The sequence below is a fragment of the Neodiprion lecontei genome, chromosome 1 (assembly GCF_021901455.1).
Source record: "Neodiprion lecontei isolate iyNeoLeco1 chromosome 1, iyNeoLeco1.1, whole genome shotgun sequence".
In the NCBI taxonomy this organism is placed as follows: Eukaryota; Metazoa; Arthropoda; class Insecta; order Hymenoptera; family Diprionidae; genus Neodiprion; species Neodiprion lecontei.
This window is the reverse complement of record NC_060260.1, coordinates 9580961-9608042: the sequence shown is the minus strand read 5'-3', so window position 1 is coordinate 9608042 and position 27082 is coordinate 9580961. Positions and strand designations below refer to the sequence as shown.

The 27082-nt window shown below is 38.5% G+C and overlaps 2 protein-coding genes across 6 annotated transcripts in view; one reads left to right on the top strand and one right to left on the bottom strand.

The window, feature by feature from the left end:
• LOC107219263 (prolyl 4-hydroxylase subunit alpha-1) overlaps positions 1 to 27082 on the top strand; it is a 146199-nt gene that overhangs the window by 115406 nt on the left and 3711 nt on the right. For all 5 annotated transcript variants that reach the window (XM_046729910.1, XM_046729909.1, XM_046729911.1 and 2 more), the window contains 3 exons: positions 24758 to 25080; positions 25185 to 25352; positions 25761 to 25933. In XM_046729910.1, coding sequence (XP_046585866.1) covers positions 24758 to 25080; positions 25185 to 25352; positions 25761 to 25933 — 664 coding nt within the window. The remainder of the gene's footprint in view (positions 1 to 24757; positions 25081 to 25184; positions 25353 to 25760; positions 25934 to 27082) is intronic.
• LOC107219262 (probable helicase with zinc finger domain) lies at positions 8 to 6574 on the bottom strand. Its single transcript, XM_015657431.2, has 4 exons — positions 5483 to 6574; positions 2983 to 3657; positions 2252 to 2764; positions 8 to 2088 (listed from the first exon to the last, which is right to left on the bottom strand). The coding sequence occupies exons 1-4, from the start codon at positions 6389 to 6391 to the stop codon at positions 1405 to 1407; spliced, it is 2781 nt and encodes a 926-aa protein (XP_015512917.1). The 5' UTR covers positions 6392 to 6574; the 3' UTR covers positions 8 to 1404.

Below are 27082 nucleotides of genomic sequence, written 5' to 3'. Positions count from 1 at the left end.
TAGTATTTTTAAATTTTTCTCCGTCGACTGATGTCTTCGAAACAACGAACTAAAAAACGTCGACAACGGGGATTAATTCACTGATATAAGCTACCTTGGTGCCCTTTTATCGAGACCGACATCACGTGCAATCCTCAATTCTTGCTTTCTCCCCTTGAAACTCTCCATCTAACTCTCTTCTTTTTTCTCTAACATTATATAATTATGCTTCAGCAATAAAGTTTAATTCGTGTATACATTTCGATTAATGCACCTACGTTAAAAATAACAAACAAAACTAAATACTGAAGAAAGCAGTTGTGTGTATATCTGTATGTGTGCGGTGCATAACTTGGGTATGCATGTGAAGAAAAAAAGGTGATGCAGAAAAAGAACGGAAAGAAACGAATAAAAAAAAAAAAAAAATCATTAATGCAAGGACTTGAATGTGAGTTCGCGACGGAATTGAGAGGTTCCTGCAGTGTGAAAGAAGAAATAAAGGTTGAAGTGTGTGTGACAATACATACAGCGAGTGGCGCGTGGTTTTTTTTTTTTTTTTATTTTTATTTTTTTTTTTATTGTAATTTTCTTATGTAAATTTTTTTTAAAATTTTTTTTTTTTTTTTTGTTCATTTGTATTCATTTTTTTCATTTTTCAAGTTTTTGTTTCTGATCTACATATGTATATTAGGATAAAACGTTTTAAAAGTAAAGTTAAAAAAAAAAAAATATTGTTCAAATTTTATTTCCCATTTTAAAAAACAGTCCCCTAGGAGACGAAGAGATTTTCCTATATTATATCATTTTTATACATATTTACAGAATATTGAAAGTATATAGGGTCAGATAGTAGGTATCGTTGATAACAGTAAGTTATACCTAGTTATTGATTTTCTCTAAAAAAAAAAAGAAGAAAAAAGAAAAGAAAAGAAAAGAAAAAAAAGTTTTTGTCCAGTTGCCGGTTTTTCCTAATTTAGATTTTCTCATTTCCTTCTTTGTTTTTCTGTTGTACATAGAAAAAGTATAAATTTTGTATTTTTGAAATATAATTTATACATATATACAGGAAATTAAAAATCATTCCAAATCCAATCGATCGTCTGTTTCCTGAACTCAACAATTTGTTGAGTATTGGCATTGAAGGCTGAATTATTGCAAATGGAGAATAGAAAAGAAAAGGTAAGGAAAAAAAAAAATTAGTAAAAAAAAAATTCGAATCGCATGTTTGCTATCACGTTACAATACGTTAACGTCGACAGTGACTCGGGATGAAGAAGAGGGATAAACGAAGAAAAAAAAAAAAAAAACAAAATGTCAAACGCTCAAAAACTTGCACAATCGACGTTCAATTGACAAGTGCAACTACGGTTTATAATATAGATTTTTATTTTATTGTTATTCACTTCATTATATTTTATTTGTCATCTATTTTTGTATTAGATCTAACGACGAATTTTTCTTAGTCGTTGGTTGCGTATTATTTGAGTTACAATAAATCACTGGATATGGTACCGGTATAGGTACATACTCTACTTGATAACGAGGCTGCGGACTCCTCGGTATAAATTCTTTAGCTAAAGGATTCAAAGGTGCCGATTGCGGTGTTTGCGGTAAATTGTCAACGTATCTTCTGAGAGTGCCATAATCTATACCGTACAATGTTGCCACGGTAAAAAACTTTTCCCAAACTCTTTGGCAAGATCCTATGGTCAGCAGTGCCACAGGATCTCCTATTATGGCTACGAGACACTTCGCCCGAGTGATAGAAGTGTTCAAGAGTCTTGGGTTACTCAAGAAACCGAAATCTCTAATATTCACATCGGTTGAATACTGACAACTATTACGCGTCCTAACGGTGCTTATGAATACAGCTCGAAACTGTTTTCCCTGTACATTCATAACTCGCTCCACTGAAATATCAAATAGCTTACGTTTACGCAACTCCATACGGATCCTTGATACCTGCTCTGCGTAATGCGCTACAACCCCTATTGCCCCTTCTCCGTAAGGTCCCCACTGCTCCGTTGGCCAGCAACTCTTCAATTCCGCTATTCGATCCGTCACCTCAAACGCCTCCGCGTCGTTGTAAAATCCAGTCGAATGCATTCCCTGGGACAGAAATAGATATTACGGGTTTATAATTGAAGTAGAAACATTGCGTCGTATTCGTGTCATCGCCCATTTGTGCATATTTAAAACCAGCTCATTCTCCGTTCACTACGTCACTTCGTTTTACCGTATAGGGCTGAAAAATAACACTTTTTCGACGTACCTGAACATCTTGGCCTTGAACACTGAAGAATGTTAGAGGGTTGAAAATGGGGTGTGCTAAGTGTTTCCCACATCCAACGACCTGGCCAGCATAGAAAAGCTCAGAAGTTAGTCCGATGATCGTCGAGTGAGCCCTGTAGTTTTGACAGAGTAAAATTTTGCAAGGGAAGATCGGCGGATAGAGATTGCAAATCCTTTCCAGCAGACTCAGTCCCAGTCCTCGCTCGTTGGCAAGATCGCTGTACAACTCGGGCGCCAATTGCATTTGATCTCCAGCCAATATCAAACGAGTTGTACTTCGAGCCAGTGTCAGGGCAGTCAGTGCCTCGCATTCCATTGCTTGCGCAGCCTCGTCCACTATTATGTGCGTCAGGCCGCAGTCCAGACTTGCCAGACAGCTAGAGGTTGCAAGCGTGGCGATAATCAAACCACATCTGAGAACATCGTCCTTCGTGGGCTCTCGAAACCGGCCATTTTCATCCATCAGACAATATTCCTGCACTACTGGGTGTACCTGTACCAGTCAATCGTTTCCCCCTTAGATAAAGAATAAAACGACTCGAGATTTTCAAAAGAGGTTTGATTATTAGAATGCGTTTCAAAGTCAGGAGAGTAGAAGCGAATGTCCATCTCGATCGTGAATAGAAAATTCCGAAACATCTTGAGTGGCGGAAGAAGATATTTGATATTGAAATTAGCAAACGATAGAAAGTAAGATTGCGGATTGCATACCGTGTTTCTAAATCGTCCTTTGTAGTAGATTCGAAGAGGTTTCATCCTGATGTCCATTGTCTCCTTGTACCAAGCGTCAAAGAAGTCCTTAACATATAAATCCGCGGCACTGTTGCTGTGCGTACAAAGCAATACCTTGTGTTCAGGGCCCTTGTTCAAAATCATGCGTATTCCTTGGGCCAGTGTATAAGTTTTACCAGTTCCAAAGGGTCCGACAAGCAGAATCGGCGGTAGGATGATGTTAATGGGGGCAATCATAGCCATGACGGCCTGCTTCTGCTTGACGTTTAATTTCTGGTCAAACTGAGCGCTCCAGTACTCTTTTGAGTCCCAGGGTATGACGGTGTCCTCCGATACGGTCGGAAAAATCAGGCTGGTATCGATAACACGATCTATGGATCTGTGCCACTCGCAATAGGGCAATCGATTTAGCTGGAACTGTACTTGAACCGTAACATCCGTGTCTGGCTGAAGATGAAGCGTTTCTATGCAATGCTTTGACAGTCTCAAGTAAATTATTCGATTGCATTTGTCTTCGATGTGCGCTTCGAAGACTGTCTGCGGCTGGTTGTCACTTCTCTCCCAATCAACTGGCTTGAATAACACTCTATTGCAACCCCTAAGCACCAATCGGCCGCTTTTCGAATCCTCGGATATCTCTCGGCCAAGCGGCAGCTATGGAAACAACGTATGAATATTGAAACATCTTCCACAGAGTTCCAAGTTACAATTTCAAACCATTTTTATATCGGGCAAGTTTAACAGTTGCGTTAGCCAATGAGCAATCTTTGAATTTTTCTGCTACTATTGTGTCTCTCCAAACTCAAGATTTAATATGAATTTCTCCAATCCTTGGATCAAGAATCAAAGTTTGAGGTATGTGGGTATACTGGAAAATCGTTTTCAAAAAACATGTCACGTTCTTCTTGCTTAAAGCAATAGATTGAAGATATAAAGTTGCAGTTCGTAATATTAACATTTCGCACTATCAAATAGCTAATAATATTTCACTCGCTTCTTACAAATTGATCGGTAAAATCCAGTATTGGTTTATAGCGACTCAAGTTTCGATCAAGCTTGATCGATTAATCGATTGGACCTTCAGGTACATATAGACCAAGTAAAATTTACTTTGTTCGAGTCATAATCTACCGTTTACTTAATTTCTTATAATTTGGAAATATTACGGAGTAGCATATTAAAAATAATTTCTTGTTATTTCAACATTCCAAAGTCACCTCCTCATAGTTAATGTTTCACTTTACTTCTAACAGCTTATTTTCTATTAACGCTTCTCTATAACACTGTATCATACATCAACAATGTGTCAAAAAAAAAAAAATAATACTCAAGAAATAACAAGAAAACTTGTACTATCGATAGTAATAACTATTTTTTCTTGTTATCAATATCTGTGATTTTGTTTATTCGATATCAGTGCGACTCGCACATCAATTTGATCATCACAAATATAAGTTTTTATATAAAATTTTCTATCATTTTACGTGATTTCTAAGAACATAATTTACAACAACTATTAGATTGTGTCAGATACACTAATCCCAAGATGTCTCTTTAATGAAAACTTCTTTATTTATTTGAGCATTTTTAACTTCTTGTTAAAACTTTTTTAATGTATTGATAATCAATATGCTCAGAATGAAAAAACTGAAAGTAATGTGCAATTAATTAAATGCACATGAATGAACTGATGACGACGACGAATGAACTGATTGTGAAATTGTACACATTTCGACTTTCAACATCATTCTCCTCAACGCTGGAGTGATTCATTTTCTGAGTAAGTTAGAAAAGGAATTTGGAACTTTGTTTTTTCTTCAACATATCAGCTGCAGTTAGTATGCTGTGAATCCTTAGAAAAAAGTAATATTGAAGTAAGTAACATTGATGTTACAATGCATCGAAACAAGAACAATTGATTTACAATTGTTTAACGATTTTCGAATAGTTTACTTTCAATAATATAAGTAAATTTTGCTTTAATTATGCATTACTGAATTGCAGTTAATCCTGCAAAGTAACGGATTTTGTGTTAAAAATGTGTCGTTACATTAACATTACAAACTTCAACCTTATGAAAAAGAATGTACCTGAAGTTCGAATGGAAACATTTAAGTGAAAATTGACATTCTCATTTCTGAGTTTTAATATAAATATTCTCTCGATTTCAGAGAATGAGTGAATCCCAATTAGCATTTTGTGTCCGTGAAATGGTGTAATTATGGCTAAATATTGTATTAATACACAATTTCGTTTATCACTGTGAGACTTTTTAAATAAGATAGATCAAAATTCCAAATACATGAAAAAGAAACATATTTACACATGCAATATAATAATCAATTATTTGTTCTTGAAACTGATTTCCAATGCTGTTTTCTGGCCTATCAGCGATAAAAATAATACCTGCAATTTGACAAACAAATAACAAGTACGTGCGTTCCATCTCTTGGTAATATTTGAAACTCATGTCGAATACCTGAGCAAAGAGTTCACCGGATGGAGCGTATTTAGCAGTAGTGGCGCAGTCGGCATCAGGGGCGACGATGTAATACTGGCAGAGTCTTAGCTGGGTGACGATGTTGTACCTAGCGACTTGTTCGTGTCTGGCCAGTTCCTCAATGGAGACAAGCTCGTGCATGCGTCCACGATAGTTTGTGGGGGTGAGAGATTCTTCGGTAAGTGTGTCGTGGGTGAGATAGAAGTTGGTTTCGTCAGGGAAGGGATAGGCCTTGGTCAGGTTTACCTCCTTTATGTCTTTGGCTGGGACAAAGGGGGATTCGAAGGCTATAATCTGGGAGTTGCTTTTGGTCCACTTGCGCATGTTCTGGCTAAGAATTATCCGCCTGGCTTCCTCGATGCGCGGCACGTCTGCGATCGGTATGCAATCTACTGAAATCTGCTTAGCAAGAACCGGATAGCCACCGAATCCGAATATAACCGTCTGTCTGTACGTGCCGTAGCGGTCTGTCTTGAATCCTATGGTTATCTTGTAGCGGTTGGTGCTCGAGTAGTTGAGATCCAGGCCTGGCAGCGCAGCTGAGGCCTTAAACCACTCCTGCCCGTTGCATAAACCGCTGTTACCACTGGCGCTCTTCACAGATAAAATGGTAAAGTGCTCCCGGTGGTTGTCGAGCATCAGCGAAACGTTCTCCAGGGACTTGCCTATCGTCAGCACCTCAAACGTCCAGACATGCTGGGTGCACTTGGAGCAAAATCTCAGGTTCAGATTACCGTCGACGAAAACGACGACGTTGTCGACCGCGTCGGACATCACCGATTCCGGATTGTCCGAGGTGAACCATCGCGTCTCGACGAGTTTCGAAAAGTTTGGCAATATATTCTGGACGAACATAACCTCGTCGCACTTGCTCGGTGAACAAATCATCGCGTGTATTTCAGCCGTTTTCGTCTAAATAGCTAGCCTACATCAATAATCTAGGAGATTATTTATTACTCAAGTTCAACCCGTCCGCGATATCGGCTTTTTATTTCATCCTTTCAACTGATATATTGCCGTAATGTACCGTTTTATTTATACGTAAACAATAATACATGTTATCCGGCTGACAATTACGCGGCGACTGACCTTTTCTAGAGTGGAAACCTCCACGCAAAAGCCCGTGCGCATCACTCACCGCGACATCTGCCGCATCTCTCTTATACTCGATCGATTCGACCGGGGTGGAGTCGACGGACAGAAGCTCTGATCGTCTCGGCCGACGGCGTACCTACAGCGGCTATTGTCGTTGCCTCGCACCGTGCCAAATCGCAATCCCACGCACTTTTCTCGAGACAGGGGGCTTGTTACGGCTTTTCACTTTTCACATTTCTGATTGACTGAACTTTGCAAACCAATCGGAATGCTTGGATGGTGGGAAATGGGAAAAACCTGTAAGACCTGGGAACCCTGAAAAACCGTAATAATCCCCCGGATTTCGGTTTGCGCTCCGTTAAACACTGGCACCACGTCGTCGTTGCTCATTTTGACCATTCTGCTCGTTTTTTCGTCATTTCTGAAAAATTTTTTGAACAATTCTTACTTTTTTTCGTTACATGCTTATTTCTCTATGTCTTGAGTTTAAATAAAATATGCAGCCTGAAAAAAACGCTCCCAAGACTGTTATTTCAGGATTATGTCAGTTCTTGGATGTTTCGTGCATAAGGATTTGATGAATTAAGATATGAGAGTTTTCACAGCGTCGCGTATCGTTTCAACACAGGTTTAATAGCGCGCGGAAGTTACAATAATCTTCTCAATCAATTAGAAGCTTACATTAGATGCAGCATACTCTGATTAATCAACTCGCCAAAAGCACTATTTGATGGCATCTCACGCTTGGTGATTTTGGTAAGTTGACCAATCAGAATATGCTGCACTAAGTTGTTTGCTACATATGAAAATCCAGCGTTACCCTAAATAAGAATGACTATTACTAACGCCAATTTTTTAAAGTTGTTCAAACTTGCGTTTTCAAATATGCCACTAACTTATTCTAGCCTTTGGCCTATCACAGTTACGTTCCACTTCCATATCAAGTATTGATTCAAGTGAAACTTTTGATGTGTTTCTGAAATTGATTAAACTAAATATTATTTCATTTGAAGTTTGTGCATTGTCCCGCCAAATCCCATGTTCTTTGACAGAAACAATTAGGTACTTCAAATAAAATATATATGAATGCAGACAACAAAAAGTTTACGTCGATTGAATGCTATACTTTGTATGAGTATACTAGTACTATAAACAGCCACTAGGTAATAAACTTTCTTGCTACTAAAGTAGCTTCAGTGATAGTTAACACAGTGTAATACCAAGTTTTCGATCATCGGAATTGATAATGACGACAATATTAAACAAAAGCTGTTGTCACAAGTTCAATTTATACTTCTGTATATACAACAATAAGTTTTCGGGTCTTACCCAATAAATAACTGGTAAACTTATACGATTTTAAGTCAAGATAATTATAAATGATTATCATACGAAGAATACGATCTGTGCGCTGTATCTTAGGATTAGTTCTTCTGGTTAGTACCAGTGGCTGAGAATCACTCGTAAAGTCGTATTGACAATTCCGAGTGCCATGTTTTACACTGTACTTGAATTTAAAAGGTTAAATCAAGCAACACCAATCTTTCTGCAATTGTGATCTAAAAAAATGTGTGTGCTCAGTGTGTCGTATTTTCGAAACCCCCGAGGATCAACTGGGTACAGTTGCATTAATGATTGACGATCCTATCAGCACCTGGGTATATTTCGGTCTCAGTAGGTCGGCATTTAATTACCTATGCCAATTAAATTGCAATAGATAATACGACAGCTGATGTGTTGTATACCAGCTTTTAAGGATCACTGCGAAAGTCGTATGCATTAAATCAATACGTCAATATTTGACCAGGAATATTGCAGTGTAAGATTTACCTGGAGTCTCCTGAGCGACCTGAGCCCAGATATAAATCAAGGTACCAATAATATGGTTCAAGTATCATTATAAGAATTTGTGTTAAATATTTTTGTTGCGGTTTTGAAATGTTGTAAAATCAAATAGACTGAAAGATTTGGCTTCCTTTCGCTTCCCAATAAATTACTGTTATAGTTTTAATTTATATTTCTTTTGTCGTTTTGTGTTTGGTTTTAGTGTTCCCAATCCTCTGCCCTACGCTTTCCTCTCCAAATGCCGAGAAAGCTAAGCTGTCGTCTGTTTTGCGTTTTCAATGTGGTATTATCGTATTTCTGTTTGTTCCATTCCTTTTGTTCATTTAGACTGTGGCAGTCTTCCACTTGGCGCCTTGATATCACGTACGTGCCGATATTTGCTGGCGTTTACGTTTGGGTCTCGGGATCCTCGAGAGACTCGGGTCGACGTAACAATAATTATGAATTTTGCTAATGCAGCATTTTGAACTAACATTTCTAGCTATAAACCTGTAGCTTTGGATTCCTGAAATCTGTCTTTGGTATAATTACCTTGAGTGAATAAGTACGTAGAAAACGCTTCTGTGCTTGAAACAAACGATATTTTCCTTATTTCGAGGTCATGTAATAGTAACATAACGTAACATAAGTGAAGTAAAAAAAAAAATAAGGAATAACAGACTGGCTCTAGTGGCCTGCATGGAGTTAACACTTCTTGCTTCTCGTTCTATGCAATTAAGTAGGATTAACTAGTGCGAATGCTATTCGAGCGAAATCTTTTTAACAAACTTTTAACTTCGTCCAATACCAATTGCAATTTCTTACACTCAAGGGCGTTAATATTATCCCTAACGACTTCCGACACGAATGGAACGCTGTATTAGATGATTAAAAGTTGGATTCGCTTTATCGTCTTTTCCAAACATTTGCCGTGTTAGCGACACGAATGAATGCAATTAGCTGAGACGGAGTTCACTGCGTACTGGTACATTTTTTTCAAATCTTCCACCATTTACCGAAATTGAATTTGTTCGTTATATGAAGGAAAAACCCTATTTTAACTATTTATCTCGTAAACCAATGAATTTTTCAAAATTCATAGAGCCATAACAATAACACTAAGAACCAGAAAAATTACAATGGTGACAACGATAACAGTGGCAACGACAACTCAATGATAATATCAATAACAATAATAAAGTCGGAAACATCATAATGAACTCACGAAGACAAGAAACGACAAAAAAAAAATTACCAACATTTGAGCCACTGTAGATAAACGGAAGCTTTCAGCCAAAAAGACCAGCATCGATTTGCGATTTCACGGACGATATAATAATGCCCATTAATTCAACGAGGGTCTTTCAGTTATAGGGGTGTAAGCGACGCGTCGCGTCGCCCCGAGTTCCATTACTATTTCGGTAGAATTGAACGTTTTGTGAAATCAAACGAATGGACGGTCAGAAAATGGCTTCCTGGACGTATATGGAGGCACGTGCAGTGCACACATAAAGCGCGTTCACCTGCTGAGAAAGTTCGATTTTCGAAGCTTATAAAGCGCGCGTAAAGGTTCCCATTTCCGCACAGTGTGGTAAAACAACGTTAGCGCGTGCGCACTTCCGAATAACTCAGTTTTACGCACTGCGTCATTGAGTGTAAGTTTCCTAACCCAAATTTTAAATACTTCCTTTGCTTCTTGTAAATAAAACTCTTACAGGTGTTACAAAAATGAGCGTGTGCCTCACACGTGCAAATAGCCGATAATATCCGACTGTAGTTTTACACTAATCGAAAAGTGGGCGATGGAAAATACAGTACTTTGCTGCGGATTAAAATGATACATTACATAACGGTGAGAAAGAAAAACTGCAGTGATAGCAAGGACAATTTACGCTTGCTGGAGGAAACTCCATCGGTCGTATAGAATAAAATAAAAATTTTAGCTTAAATTTGTTCGGTAGTTTCAACTAAGTCTATGTCATTGTATGCGAAAATCAAATTTTCCAATTATACGAGAAATGCGAAATGCGTGAAAATGTTTGAACGAAATTACATAATCGTAAACTATTCTTGGCAAAATTCTATATCGGGCCCCCCTATCGCGTGAACATAATTGCTTTCACTTTAAATCATTAATAATTGATTCGAAGTAGAATAGAAGAAAAAGGGGTATGAGTTACTGGTGCGATAATTTACGTTTAATCGACTAAATTATCACGCAAAATGCATGGTCTACCAGAAATATGATTGCTTTGAGTATGAATAAACTCACAACCAATTCAAATATTTATTTTTGATTAAAATGTATTTTTTACTTCATGCACAATTAGTTATAAAAAATTTCAGGTTACAACAAAATTGACAATTAAACTTACAATTAGTTCATTGTCGCATTTCTTCTTCTCTGTAATGTTACAATTCGGTTGACGGGATGGATGGTCGAGCGTGTACAATTGGAAAATTAAGCTTTTCGGACACCCTGAAAAACCCTTTTGAAATTTTTGAAAGTTCAATACTTACGACAAAATTACGTGTACTTGCGACAAGTAGAGACCCACCGAAAACCGAATTTTTAAAATATTATTATTGGTGTTATCGTTGTCGTTATCAGTAGACGTTCAATTGTTACATATTCCATTTTAGTGGTTAGTAGAATCGATTAATTGATTTCAGATTAGTTCTTTGTCGTGCCCTACATAGGTCCGCCAGAAATTGAACAGTTGCACGATTTGCGAACGGTTTGATAGCCAGGTTCGGGCCGCTTTTAGTCGCAAAGCGAAGAGCCCTTTCCCTGAATTCCGAGCTTCCGTTTCACTCTATTTCCGCCTTTCACCATACCATCCCGCGATCCTAATGGTTCGGCTAATGTAAGTGGCGAATGCGACAGGATCCCACACCCCACCAACTAGTTCTCGACTTTCACGTTCCTGCAGAGTTACCCTCCTCTCGGATGCAAATTCCGGACCTTTCATACGCGTGACCCTTCGATGCTAATTTTACCAAGTATCCTTCTAGCTCAAAGGACTCGAAGTCGGCGGGACCTGACCCATTCGGTTTCAGTACCGTTCGCCGGCTAACGGGCGTCACCAACTCTTCCAAAGAAACCTGATTTTCGTACCAAATTTTCCGGGGAATCGAACTTTCATTTTACTAACTAGTTTCTTTTTTTTTTTGTTTTCTTTTTTTTTTTTGTTTTTGCCTTTTACCACTGTCCTGAGCTTCCGTCTTTCACAACAAAAGAGTAACCGACTCTATTAGAGATGATTGGAAAAATGGTAAGAATCCTCATAAAACAATTTCCACGTAAAAAGTTTCATGTGTTTTAAAATCCGAGTAAAAAAAAGTACTCTTAAGTTTGCAAAATTTTAACAGACGAAACTCTGTGGTAAGGTTGTAAATAATAAACGGTGGACACTTAAATTTCTGGGAGCAGGAATTTGTTGATGATTGGAAAATCGGACAAATAGTGCAGAGCACATTTTATTTTTTATTTTGTTGAGGATTAACGTGTGAACTACAGAGATGAAGAAAAAGCGATACTAGATAGGTGGGCTAAAAAGTTTAGCGTTTTTGAAATAGGCACGATTTGATGATCGCGTTTCTAGTTCTAAATAATTCAGTTTAGTTTGTTGGATGTTCGAGTGGGAGAGAGAAACAGATACGAGCTGAATTGAAAGAGAAAGGTCGTGTCCCAAATTTTACAAGAAACGGTGCAAAATTCTGAGAATTGCAAATTTTTTCTAGAGGTCGAGCTACCACCATTTCGTAATCAGAAGATGACAGATATTCAACAAAACTGTGTGGGATCTTCGTCGAATATTTGTTTTCTTTCCTAAATTTTTATCGAATCGATTCGGTTGTTTACTCGGAATTCAAGATACACGTAACCGGAAATAATAGAAGTTTCAAAAGTTTCGTTACACTTCTTAACCGTATACATCGTGTCTCACTATAATTTCGTCCAAGTCGGTCAACCTATTTCTTTGTAATTTACGATGCATGACATAATTGTTGAAAAGTTGAAGAATTAATCATCCAGTAACCGGAAGCGGTAAAAGCTTGTGAAGTTTCATCCAAATCTATGAAACCATCTTCCCGGAATTCAGGATACAACATTTTCTGCGGTGCGCAAACACACACATGACGATAAATGTAGTAGCAGATAAATGTTTTTTTTTTTTTGCCTGCTGACGTTTTTCGCGATCACAAATTCAATGGGCACTACGTGTTACGATCGTGCCTAAGAATAAAAATGACGGAATCAAAATTCCGGGCAGATTCGCGAGTAAAATTGGTGAGTAGGGAAGTACCTGATAAAATGTGAAATGCAGCAAAAAAGTAATTGAACAGACTGTTTCTGTGAAAGTATTTTCCTCGCGCTCGCACAGCTATGCACATACCTATAATACGCGCGAATTAACCGCGGGAATCTCATTGCTGTAAAAAATGTTGGAATCGTATTTAACCGGCGGCGAAAGTTAGTTACGTAACTTGTAACCCATTGCTATACCAGGAGGTGGCAGAAATATATCGCGGTCTACATGGTATAGGTAGAAAGTGAAGATGGGCTAAAACTGTGAAAGCTGCGAAACAGTCAAGCTTATAATTATCTTTTCGCTGTAAGCTCTTGCAAATATATTACACTTTTGACGAAGAGCAAGGAGTTCAAATTTTTTTTTTTTTCCGAACGTGATTATTATTGAATTCCATAAAATCAAAAATTTATGTCGCGATCGTTTAAGAACCGATAAAAATCGATTACTCATCTTTACAGGATAACGATTATCTTAAACCATTTCCGAAGGATCTACGTTTCTTTTTATTTTATTTTTTTCAAGTCTTGAGACTGACTGTTTTTACAATAACAGTGGTTCATGTAGCAACCCAGCAATGCATCTATTTTTGACATGCATTTATCTTCAAGGGTTCATTTCCTTCTTTAAATGTACGGGGTGAGAGGCTACCTTCGTTACATCAGATACATAAAGTTCGTTAGAATGTCGCTCTCAAGCCAGCTATCAGACGATCATCAAGTCACTTTCACGAACTAGGGCTGTACTGTCTTCTTATAGAACCCCGTATAGCTGGTTAAACCCCCATCGGCTCTCAACGGGATGTGCACACGCATCATCAGTAAAGAATGACTCTGGCCCCTTGGTTTTTTGCATCGTTCTAGTACGGACATGCATCGGACACTATCACTAGGTATATAAGCTCGTTATAAGTCCTCCAGAAGTTGGTGTAAGAACAGCGTCGAGGTTTCACGCTTATGTTTGGGGCCTCAAGGATAGGGACGTTTTAATTGCGTTGAATTGCCTGCCAGGAATGATTTCAATGAGAAGATATCGTGAAGATCCATGGCGATTCCCACCAAGTTTGATGCTGAGAAACGGAAAGGGATGAAAGGAGGCATAACAAATGAAGAAGATATAGGAAATTGAAATTCACCGTAATCATACATCATACATCATCATATCATACATCATACATCATACGTAGTATTAAAGTTCGAAACCAAACCTTAGATGTTCGGATGTTCGGATGTTCAGAAAATGACGTCACAATTCTTTTTTCTCCTGACGTCATCGATCTATATAGACGAAAATCAGCTAGCCAAATCTGCCGAATTCCTCAGTCTGGAAACAACCGCGCGGCAGAACGGACGTATGAGAATCGCGCTACGCAAATTTCGAGTACCGGATTCTCTACCTCCTGGATCCTGCGCTCCGGGTCCGTTTCCTGCTGCAACTCGACTTCCAGGACAAGCGCTCCGTGGTTTTGGATGTCCAGGTCCTTGAACTGGTGGCTTTAGACTTTCAGGACTAATTTTCAAGTTCACAAGTTTGATTATTGAAAACGTCAAGTTTTGTACCATCAAACCAATATGCACGCTTCAGATGACATTTCGATTCGGAAAAAAAACCGAACGACCAGGATCAAGAAATTGTAATTGGTGAGTGGTTGGCATAGTATAAATAGGAATACATGACAATAACGTCGTTCAATTAGAGCCAAAATTGTTGTGCGTCGTGTTTTAAATCTGTTAGCACTTAGCCGATCGTTCTGTGGTATTTTTTGACGAAACTTATTGTCATAAAATAACAGTACGTTATACTTACATGCACGTGTATACGTCATTTGTAACATTGTATAGGAAAAATCTTACGGACAGATTCGGTCCGCGTCACATGCACAAAGACAGTGTTCGTTCTGTATACTGCGAAGCAAATACCAGAATTTTTTGGCGAGTCCATCGTGCCCCAGTCTCTCCTACAACTATGTCATATGGTAAAACACTGACAACGAGTAAGCGATCGCATGAGCACAGAAACCAGTTACACTAGGCATCCGATCCCAAGCGAGCTTTAGCGAGCGAGGGTTTTAAAGCTAGTTATAATTAAAATAACAACAAGATCGTGAGCTCGTGACCTCTCGGTGCCACGAGCGAGACATCATCTCGGCAAGGAGGTCTCGTTTGGCAATTGAAGCAAAGGTCCATGATGAGGCACCAATGTACATACATGTATACGTGTACGTACGAGATGTACGATTTACGATAGGCTACGAAAACTCGAGGGTAGAAATAGAAGTGACACTAAAATAGGGTTCACGACAACATTGGACTAGTTGATAGAATTGCCGAGATACAGGCCGCAAAAGGAGAGATTTATTCGACAGATAAGGTCAATCGGCACAACTGCCGACGCCTGGCGCCGCCGCCAAGCGTCCCCGTACCTATAATGCGCATAATATACGTTGATAACATTTTCAGGGTAGACAATGGGAGAATCAAGTATTTATCATTCACAGCAAAGTTTCGTTTACTGCGTGTTGTGCACGGAAATTAAAGTCTGGGGAATATCAAGTTGTGCCGTTACAGGTACGAAAAAACTTATCGCTCTGGTCAACGGTCAAAAGTCAACTTTGAAAAATAGGGAAACCCTAGATACGGCCAAGTAATGTGATTTGTTATACAGAAATTAAGTAACAATTTTTGACTTATTTGAGGAATTTGACTTTCTTGTCTGTTCTTAAGTGGATGCTATAGTCAGTTTTTATCGTCTAAGTGAAATTGTTACCCATTACGAGTATTATTACTAGTATTAGTCCAGAGAGTATCATATTATCGGAGATTGAAAATATATTACAGAAAGAATGATAAAAAATACAAAAAAAGCCACCTTCCACTCTGGGTCTTGGGTAAAAATATTTCATTTCGAGAACGGAATGTTTTATGCCTTGTTTGAAAAAAATCGATTTGGGTGTTTTTAAGATGGTTTTAAAAATTCATAGGCTAAGGACGAGTGATTGAAAAAATTTGAGAATTTTTGGGGGGCGTTCACGGGTCGTACTAACATGAGAAACATCCGTTATAAAATTGAAAAATTTCAGGGAGAATGTTTACTAAGTTCACGCGAAAAGCCCTATAGATATATGTAGATATGCATATAGATTTAAATAGCTATTGCTGAAACAGACTCGAGAGTTTTTTTCCTTTCGAACGATGACTACGGACGAATTTTTATGCTTCGAAAATACTTTTATAATCATTCTTAGGCCGGGAAATTTTCCCGGCGGGATTTGAATTTTCATCTGAAAAAATAATAAAAACCTGCAAGAACTCATTGCTCAACCTAAGCAGCTCTTCGCCGCAAAAAAGCTCTTTCGTTCTTGTACCTCTTACGGCATAACGACTGTATTATCTCGTGAATACGGTACAGGGAAGGAAACCATTATGCTTTATCGGCCATACCACTCCTATTAATGATAGGCATCCTATTTTTTACGAAGAATCACCGCATGTTGCCCTTTCGGGATCCCGATAACTTTGAGAACTGCCGAGCATTCTAAACTTAATTCCTATCAGCGTTCATAATAAGTCACAAATTCCGTCACAAGCTCTGTACAAACATTTAGAATTGTAGGTAACTTTCAATCTGTATTTTCAGCACGCATATTGTATAAGTAGTTTCTGTCAATCTCTATGAAATGTGGTTGATTGTTTGCGCGCAATCTTTTTTTATTACAATTATTTTACATTGTCTTACACCTCTCTGTTCCCAGGATTCGAAACAGCGTATGAAACTTTTGAAATCGTTATCACTTTAATCTATTTCTTAAAACTATTTCTTTGATACATTAAAGATAAGTTCTACGTTGAATTATGTACATAAAATTTTTGCAAACTTTCATCCCATCCGGAAAGTTTAAGTAGCAAAAGATGATTGTCTTCTTATCTACGGACGATTTCATTTTAAAAAGAACGTCAATTATTAAACGAATAAGCAAATCCTAATGTTTGTAATATAGTCATGCAATTCAGGCTACAACAATGCAAGATAATAATACGAAGACCGCGAGCAGCTTTTGCTGTCACTTAAATTATTTTAAATACCTCCTGGATTCTCTACAGCCCTCGTCCTCCAGTAAACTTCTTCATGTGGGATGTACGGCAAGATAGCTCGAGGGCTGGAAGCAAAAAATCTGGGTAGCTAAAATTACACCTTTAATTAACGCAACCCTTTTGCTCAGTTGTCTCTGCCGCGTAACTATTCGCAATTCCCATTAGTTACTCCAGGCAGCCTGAAAGCTCTTTGTCCCAAGCTTTCGTCACGCTTTTCACACACAGGTAAAAACCAAATCTCTATCAAGTGATTCTTCTCTCGCTCAAAACGCGGTGTTAGATACAGGTGTGTGGGTTGGATGCCTTGAAGGTGTATCGAGGTGAGCAAAGATCGTTGTCGAATAGATTTTCCAATTATTACAGGCATCAGTTTGAGCCGCGGAGCGATACCTGCCGCATAATTTCTTTCCCCGTCCTAAATTTGCAGAACTCTCGAACCCAACCAGTTTCGGATATAAATAGGGTGTCTGTGCGCGAACGAACCAACGGAAGGCGGTATGGTATTACAATTTCAACACCGTGAAATCACCTCTAATTAACTTTTCTAATCAAATCTGATACAAGAAATCTCGAGCTGCTAGTCTCAAGAATTCAGAATGACGCGTTTCAAATTTATGCGAAAAATTCTTCGAGGCCACCACCCACTTTTATAAGGATATTCAGCATTGAATTTCGTTCATATTTTCTACTATTCATCGATTGTAAGCTGAAGCCAGCCATCAGTTCACATCATTGTTCGAAATAATGGAAATGATGATTTCTAAACATTTCTTGATCATCCAATGCGCCATATGGCGAGAACGGTCCTTGATAATCGTGTATCATTTATAGATTTGTTTCCCAAGATTACGAGTTCGATAACATTTCTCATCTCACTATTTTGTAAAAAATTGATTTTTACATGACATCGGACCGTAGCTACCCCAGAAATACGAAATGTAATACCTTCGACTAGATGAAAAAAAAACGTAGCCTACGTAAAACGCTAAAAAATTCTGATTTGAAATTACAGGTTTAACTGTGTAACGGTCACCCCGTATAAAATACTCGAGTGAAAAAATGGTCCCACCCGAAAGCATGGGTCGGTATGCAGTGGTAACCAACTGCGATAAGGCAGTGTGCAAAAGCAGTTTGTTTCCTCGGTAACTTATAGCGATTTTCCAGAGTCTAGAAGTGAATCTGGATTGGAAACCGAAACTAAATATTGGCTTTTGCCAGTAGTGCAACCCTTTCTATCCACCAATACACTGCGCATATACAGACAGAGTTTATCCACACACGTGCAACTGGACGTAAACGTACTAAACGTAAAATAAAAAGACAAACTTTTGTACGTGGCAAACTGAAATATTCACCTAGCTGCAAGAGGAGTTCGAGGATTCGGTTCTTGGAAATTACTACAATAATTAGATCTGTAGAAATTTATAGGGATGTTATTCGGTGCCTCGCGATCCGTGTCCTTCTCTGTCTCCTTCGACTCTATGTTGCTTTCTTTCTCCTAAATAGAGACTCTGGTAACGTCCACGATGGTATTTCACCGGAGATCTTATCGCCCGGTCGGATTTTGGCGCATACACTGTTAAAAATTTCTTATTTATTACTTATTCTTACTTATTTCTTATTTCGAATTCACCGTACGTTCAATGTTTATTCAATTTACAAATACAATGAATTTACTGCACAATTTACTTAATTCAAGTTACTTTTTTGTGTTTTTCTTATAAATTTTGGTAAAATCAAACATTTTTATCGCAAATTTAAGGAAAATACATAGTAATTTACGTCGCCACACCGAATTTGTAAATTTGCAACCTGATTTCGTAATTGGAAAACTCTTTCGTACGATAAATGTGAAGTAAATTCACAATAATTTTTAACGGTGTAGCTGCTGATAAAAATCCGTCCAAACGTTTTCGAGATCCCAAATAATTCTCATTGTTGTTCAAGCTCTTTTTGAGTATTGAAACTACGCTGATGTACATGTTGGCGACGCATGCCAATACATAGACAGATAAACAACAGTCATAACCAGTGCTTTATGACCTAAAATTTGGCAAACGTCTATTGCCATTGCCATGCCATTGTCCATTGCCACGTCAATGGCCATAGGCCATTATTGACCCATCTGATTATTAAGTTAGAATCCAATGTTTATCGCGAACTCAACCTGAGAATGTGTAAAAAATGAAGAAGTGTGCTGAATAGCACTACAGTTTGGACGAGCGTTACTTGAAACCATATGTAATACCAGAGAGGTATGGTAAGGCGAGGGGGTGAACGACCGCTATAGATCACCTAGAGATTAGTAAAGGGACGGGATGTATCATAATACTACGATGTGTGTGTGAATGAAGCCAAGTACGCTAATCTCACGCACACAACGGCGAGTGGTCAACAAGACAATACGGTCTAAAGTTCTCAAAATCCCCGCGAGAGCAAGCGAGAGGAGAATACGAAGAAGAATCCAAAACCAGATCAGTATTAGTCGAAACTCGGAAGAGAAAACACGTGAGTCTTGTTGACAGTAGCTCGTTACGTGTGCGAAAGTGATTCAGTGAACAGTGTGAACGTGGGGCTATCATCTCGACGAATCGAGGCTCATAATGATCGAATTGATTACTAAATGACGTTGGATCGTGTTTCTAATGTACCAGTGATCGAGTAATTAGATGCGAGAGCACAACCGAGAAGACCGGTTGGGGATTCTCGCGCTGGCCTTATTCCCGGGGCCTCGTGGTTGAGGTTTTGACCCGGGGTGGTTGACACGTTGGGAAACCAGCGTGGTTATCACAGTCCGCGGATCAAGAACACTTGAAAATAAATAACAAATCACACAAAATTGGTGTAGCGGTGTCGGGAAACCGACGCGGCTTGCTGTTAAAACAGTACAGGTACTGAACGATGATTTCAGGTGAGATGGTACCTGTACACGTCATCCTAGGGTCTACTCCGATTCTGCTCGCGACGAGACCCGTGTTGAACGGATAACCGTTCGAAAGTTACCCAAGTTGACACAAGCGTTGAATAATTACTGATCGAATGAATTTAAAGCCTGTCCAATAAACCCTGAAGTACAGTTTCGTATCTGGTGGCCATGTTATTCGTCGTTAAATCGACCCCGAACCCTCTATGTTGTTTTTGAGTCTATCGAGAAGGGTGACTGTGAGACCTATAGCTAGTACAAAAGGAAGTTTTGGTACTTGTAGTTTCCGGCTGTGAGGTCTGTCACTAACAGTACCTCTTATACCCAATTCACGTTAGCTGCTTATGAATAAAGTATTCGTTTAAACGAAGCAAGAACGATAAGGTTTTGAGATATTCAGATTTCCACTGAAAAGTTGAGTAAATTCCAGAAACATGTCAACCTTTTTCCTCCCACATTTATTCAATATCACTTAAAGTAGTAATAATTTACTACAGATTATTTTGACCGAGTAGTAACATCGCATGTTATTTATTTTCCAAATATCGTTACAGTCGATACGTTTTTTTTTTTCTTTCTTTTTTTTTGAATTTGGACAAGGTGGGCCTATTATCACAGTTCACACGCGCAGTGACATTGTCCGGGAGTAGATAAATCCGGCCACGGTACGGAAAGATCGTTGAACACACCCTTAAAACTTCATCTCACTCTCTCTTTTCCCAAGAATAATTATTACGTACTACCGCAGCTTCGGGGTAATATTGCTGCGCGGAAAGCTTCCTCGCCACTTTCGTAACGCAATTTCAATTAATTTAGCCGTTAATTGACGACAGAGTTAATTATGAGTCGATGACCCTGCAACTCAGCGAAGCTCTTTGCCTCTTGCGTCGACTTCACGGTGCCATATTTCTTGCCATGCTAGTTCCACGTTCGAACTTTTTGTGTTCGCTGGATGAGCTTATACACGTTTTTTCAAAATAGAAGGAACACTGTCTCTGAACTCACTCGCGATTATTGCGTGATACTTTTACACACCATCGTTGATTTTAAACGATGCATACCCGGGGTCTTCGACGTCTAGTCTGATGTAATTATGCACAGATATCTTCGACTCGTCGCTTTTATCACCGAGTCACAGTCGACCGAAGGAATTGTCACTTTCTGTGATGGGATTTGTAAAGCATGGTAACGAGACATAAAACACTACCAAGCAGCAATGTGAATGTTCCTATGAATTAACGACATTGGCTGATCTGAATGCTACTACTCGTGGCCCTACAAACGAACGCTATGGTCTCCATGCGGCTTATCGTCATGCCACCATCGATTATGGGGTAAATGCTGTTCGACCAGTAGCCGAAGTCACCTTAGAGCGTCTGCCTTGAACAAGCCCAAATCTGTTTACGCTGAGTCTAAGGTAACTGACATAAAAACTAATAATTTATATTCAGAAAATTAAAATCTCGAAAATACCTTTATAGCAAGGGTGGTCAAACCAGTTGAGTGACATTATTCGAAGTGCAAGTAATTTACAGTCTTACAATTAGCAATTTTTGTGTCTCTTTCATGTCAACATTTTTTAAATCATTTTCGTCAGCTATTCTGGCGCTCTACAGAAAAATAAAAACGAAACATACCCGCGATACCGGGACGAATGTACGGGATGTTTTGCATGAAAGTACATAGGTACACGCAACAATGGCTTACAACCCGCGAGCCAGTTGTTTTATAATATGCACACACATGTGTAAACACATACCGGTCAGTAAGCTTTTTAATTAAATTTCACATCTCGTCCTAAACAAATTTTACCGCGTAAGCATTTCACTGCCCGTTTCAAATTGAACTCCGTACTGCAAAGTAATTTTCTCACCTCGAATGCGAGTTCTGTGAGCGTGTCCACATATTAAATGTCCATTATATCTGAGTATGCAGATACAGTAGTATCATAACATGCAGAAAACCTCAAAATACGAGTGCAAAATTCAAATTTTCCATCACTTCGAATCTCTCGCGGTTATGTTTTTACCCTTAAAAGTTTTTGTTCTTTTGTTTTTTTTAACGAGTCCTAAAAATCCAACCTGAAAAAAATAAATAGATTCGAATCGAAATTCGATACAGTTATTTATTTATATAGGGTTTTATAGTTACATGTACGGCAACCGAATGTTATATCTACTCGTTGCGATCGCAAATGCGAGCTGTTATACGCGCTAACGTTAGGACGAAGGGCAAAATGATAAACGAAAAATGGAATAGAAGTAAAAAAATAAACAGCAAAAGAGGAAACTAAAATCGATAGGAATAGAGGCTTGTGATTAAAACGTCTCGCTTCAGTGACGACAGCCGTAAACAACTCAATTCTGCACGAAATTAATGTGTTCGTCAGCTGATGAGCGGCATGGGGGCGGGAAAAATTTTTCTCTTCATTGCATTTGGCACGAAACTCGATATCCGCTATAACGTCTCTGGGGGGGGGGGGGGGGGGGCGCAATTTATTTGCTGGCTCTATACGTAGGATAGTATTCCTTAATTTGGAAAATATTTCTCGTTTAAGCACATGGGGCTTGAAAGCTCGACGTAGCGTGTTCGAGTACGCTAACGTCATGAAAATATCTTAGGATTTGTTCATGCTCGCAGCAGCAGCAGCAGCAGATATCTTTTTTTTACGAACAAAGACAATCATGACGTAACGATCCCCTGCCAAGGCCGAATCTGCAAATCACAATTCTCCAAGAAGCTTTAGTTACGCGTATTCGCTCCTCCCTTTCACCGAAAACGTATCAAAAGCTCATTGTTCATTATTATACAATATGCATATAGATAAGCGATAGTTGCCTGCTATTCAAAGCATTCGGTATCTGTACAGAAGACTTCTCGGAAACGGTAGGTATAAACAAGTCTGTTAATTATACCTCTGGAGTATGAAATATTGTTGAGCGTTTTGTGGGGAAAAACGGGGAAAGTTGACAGAAACAAGTTTTCAATCTCTTCGCATCGGATTGCAGATTTTAATTGCTCGGAAGAAAGTGGTTATAGGTATGAAATTTTTTCAAACGGAGTATTTTCCGTATTTGGTATGTAGCAAATGTATGGGATACATTACAGATCGATGAGTATCGGACGGATACATAATATGTATACATACATACATAGACAGCGAGTAAAGAGGCGTTATGAAAAATCGTTCACGGCCATCATCTCTCGGGTTTTATTACAAGAAAAAAAAAATAAGTAAAAATAGGTATGGACCGTTATTGGATTCTCCAATAAAAGGGAAGGTATCATCGCGATTCATGGCCTTATACTCGTAAATCCTCCTATCCTTGATCCGTGAAAGCTGCAGAATCTGTATATTATATATATTCGGCCTGAGCCAGTCTTCCGAGCACTTCATTTTTCATTTAGCCCGATCATCTCCTCAAAACCCTTAATGTACTCGATGAAAATCCCATACTGCGTTCCCCCGTATTGTTCGATCGAGTCAAACCCTTGTGTACCTACTACCCTGTTTTATGTCCCCAAATTAACATAAAAATTGGACAACATTCGCGATGAAAACCATGCCGTTAAGTTCCTTAATTCAAGATCGGCGTTTAAAGGTGTACGGGATGTATAGTCAGGTTAAAAATATGTCGAATAAAAAACGTCACAGAAAGAAAATTGATCAGGGCAGTGAAGCTGAGCGAGTTTAATCTCATTCAAGAAAGTCTCTGTGATCTAGAAAAAAAAAACGTTTTGACACCGACTGATCTTGTTTGTAAATTCACTCCCTAGAAATTATTTGAGATTGATTTTTTCATGACCTTGTAAGTTGGAAAAAAATGCTGCACCTATACAATCGTAACAATTTACAGATGCTGAACTTTAGATTCGATGAGAAATATGTTATTGCTAAACAAAATTTAACTTGGACGATCCGCGGTGAATTCATTTACGAATAAAATCAACTATGGTTCATTAGAATCAGACGAGCAATGTGGATCTTTTAGTTAAAAAATAGTATAGAATAATGAGATTTCTATTATATCGTTGAAATAACAAGTGTAACTGGATTAGTTTCAGTGACGCTATTTAAAGTTCTGCTTGGTTACGTTTTTGATTCAACGCTTTTTCAACCTGACTGTACGTTTCATCGGACAGATGCTGATCGTGAGTTATCTTGAAATAAAAAGCGCTATCGAGGATAATATGAGACCTCCGAGTCACGGATTCTGCAAGAACTTATACGGATGTTTCTTTGGCCCAAAATATGGAAATTCTGATGCGTAGTTCCATCTATACTGGGTTCTTCTTTACTCGATTTACAGTAGAACAGATTGTCGATGACTCGCAATTTATACTTCACTATAGCTCTGAAATAATGATGTATCCGTGTACACTTGAATCTATAAGATCCCGTCATCGAAACTTCAACGGAGGCCAACGAAAATTAATACATACATAAAGTAAAAATACCTAACAGGTTTCATTTATTGTAGAATTTCACTCATCAAACTGCCGATATTATCAATTTTACTCGCAGTGAAGAGAAAAAAACTACGTAGGCTTCGTGTTTTAGATCAAGGAAACGATCTTAGAAGTTTGAGCGGAATCCATGTCCCAGAGATCTGATACTCTCCATCAGTCAAAAATTTGTAAACATCATCTAACGCTTTTTTGGGAAACTTAGATTTAGCGTAATATTTTATATTTGACAAAAATTTTTACTCACATGAACAATTTCTGTGGTACGCAGATTATTACGGCTGAAAGAATCGTCTGAATAGTCTCGAAACTTTCTACTTAGAATGCATTTATATTTAGATACCTACTTTTCTCAGCGTAAAAGCTGCAATATCTTTGAAATGATCCTTGAGCTTTCTAGTTAGCATATATCTGAAAATTGAGGAGTGCATTTTCCTTCACGCTGCGCCAATCGAATACCGCGTCAAAAACGATGAAAAGCGAAAGCCCGTTACCTCGTTTTATTCGCAGATATAGCTAATTGGGAATCTTGCAATTACAGAAATGTCGAGGATTACGCGCGAGAACATGAGGAGGCGTCGAGGAACATCCAGCAGTACTTGTCGAATCCAATAAACGCTTATCTTCTGGTGAAGCGTTTGACAACCGACTGGAAACGGATCGAAGAACTAATCACCGAAGACGTCGGAAAGGCTTTCGTCAGTAACATAACGAATTCGAGGAACGACCTGAAGTTCCCTACAGACGAGGATCTCAACGGAGCTGCGGTCGCGCTTATGAGGCTTCAGGACACGTATAAATTGGACACTGCCCACGTTGCCAGGGGGGTCCTTAACGGAGTTCAGTACAGCACTGGTCTCAGCGGTGAGTTAAGAATTACCAAAAGTGAACGATTATTTTTTCCCAATTAATCGAGTATAATCGATTATTTTTACTCAATTACTCAATTTCTTTACCGTGTTTCGCAGCCGGGGACTGTTTCGAACTAGGCAGGCAGTCGTACAACAATGCTGACTATTACCACACGGTGTTATGGATGCAGGAAGCCATGGACCGTCTCCAGGAAGAGCACAATAGAACTACGACCACGAAACCCGACATTTTGGAGTATCTCGCATTTTCGACCTACATGCAAGGTAAAACGGGGGGAAATTCGCTCTCTGTCATTTTGCTTTATTTGAAACGATATAGGGAGGGGTTCTAGTTGGAAGAACTATAAAGCCTTTGGGATAAAGATAGTTGAACGAATGAAAAGTACAGCGAAAAATATCACTTTTAAATGTTTAAAATAACAAAACGGCATAACGTAAATTACCTAGGTAACATCCAACGTTAAGGATAATGGCGATTTTGTAAAGTACAAGTTTTCCCTGACACAAGAAAAAATGAACTGTAATTTTTTTCGGTTCTGACGCGCACAAGTTTCCTCCACGTCATCCCCATCTGCATGAAACATCCCACGACTCCGTGCATCATCTGTGTTCTCTAGTTATTTTATTGCGAGGAGCAATCATCCTGACGATAAACTATCTTTCATCCACTAGGAAACGTCGCCCGCGCACTCAGCATGACTAACGAACTTCTTGAACTAGTACCGACCCATCAGCGTGCTCTAGGTAATCGCGCGTACTATCAAGAGGAAATGCAGAAAAAAATTACCCAGCAAAGACGGAAGCGTGGCGAAGACGGCCAGGAAGAAGCGATTCCAGCTGATCAGGTGAATGAAGGAAACATTTTTTACTTGCAACAACAATCAATTTTCAGCTCCTTCTATCCTGTTTCACTTCGGAAAATTACCCACGTTACTGTTAACCGTCAAGTAGCACGTATACATAAGTTCGAAAAAAAATGTATCCAAATTTGTAACTTTCATAGTGATTGAAAAGTGAGTTTTTATTATTATCAGATCTACCTAAACGTTTCTGTACTTTTTTCTGTCCTTTTTCATTTTATATGAAGGCATTTTTAGATTACATCGGAAGTTTTTTTAAATTACATGTATGCAAAATTTTCATACTCTACGTGTTGCGTCACAAAACATATCAAATACATCGTTTCAAGTCAATTTCAATTGACGTATGGCTTAAAATTGATGACTTGCAGCGTGAGAGGATTTTGGAAATGCATTATTTCTATTAAGGTTGATAAAGAATGCATTCGTAAACTTTTTGAATGTTATTGCGTAATAGGCTATGAATTTGGTCTGTGAAATTACTTACTAACCATGCCTCGTAGAGTGGGCGAGAAAATTTTTAAGTGATCCAAGCAATTAGTCGGGAGTTGGCGGTATGTTCTTGACATTCAATCAACGAACTCTTTACGAAAAGACTTGAGAAAACGTTCACCGTCTTATTCCGCGAGTTCTTATTACCAGTCTCATTATCAATTGGTACTGGAAAAGGTTTCAGGTTTCTCATTACCGTTTCTCATTATCACAATTTTCTTTCCTAAAATTTTTCTCAGATTTCTCGAAGATAGGCATAATTTTTGTGCAATACCGTGCGGTAACTTCTTATTTCCACGCAGTGGTCATAATTGAAACTAGGCAAAAATTGTCTCAAAAAGTTAAAAATTTCGAAAATCTTTGACATTACGTGTTTTAAATATTAAAGCGAGCTGAATGAAGTAAATCTGATCCTTTGAAGAATTAAAATTTTTTGGAAAAATCCAATAATTTTCCGATTTGTGACATTCCAAAATTTCTGAGGCTCTACTTCAAACCCATTTTTATAAAAAATGGCGTTGCCTCGTGTTTAAAAATACTTCGATTAACATTACTTCTTAGTCTCAGAAACAACACCGTGCACAAAATGTAGACATTTTTCGATCGGCATAAGGTATCATCAAATCTATGTATTAATGACAG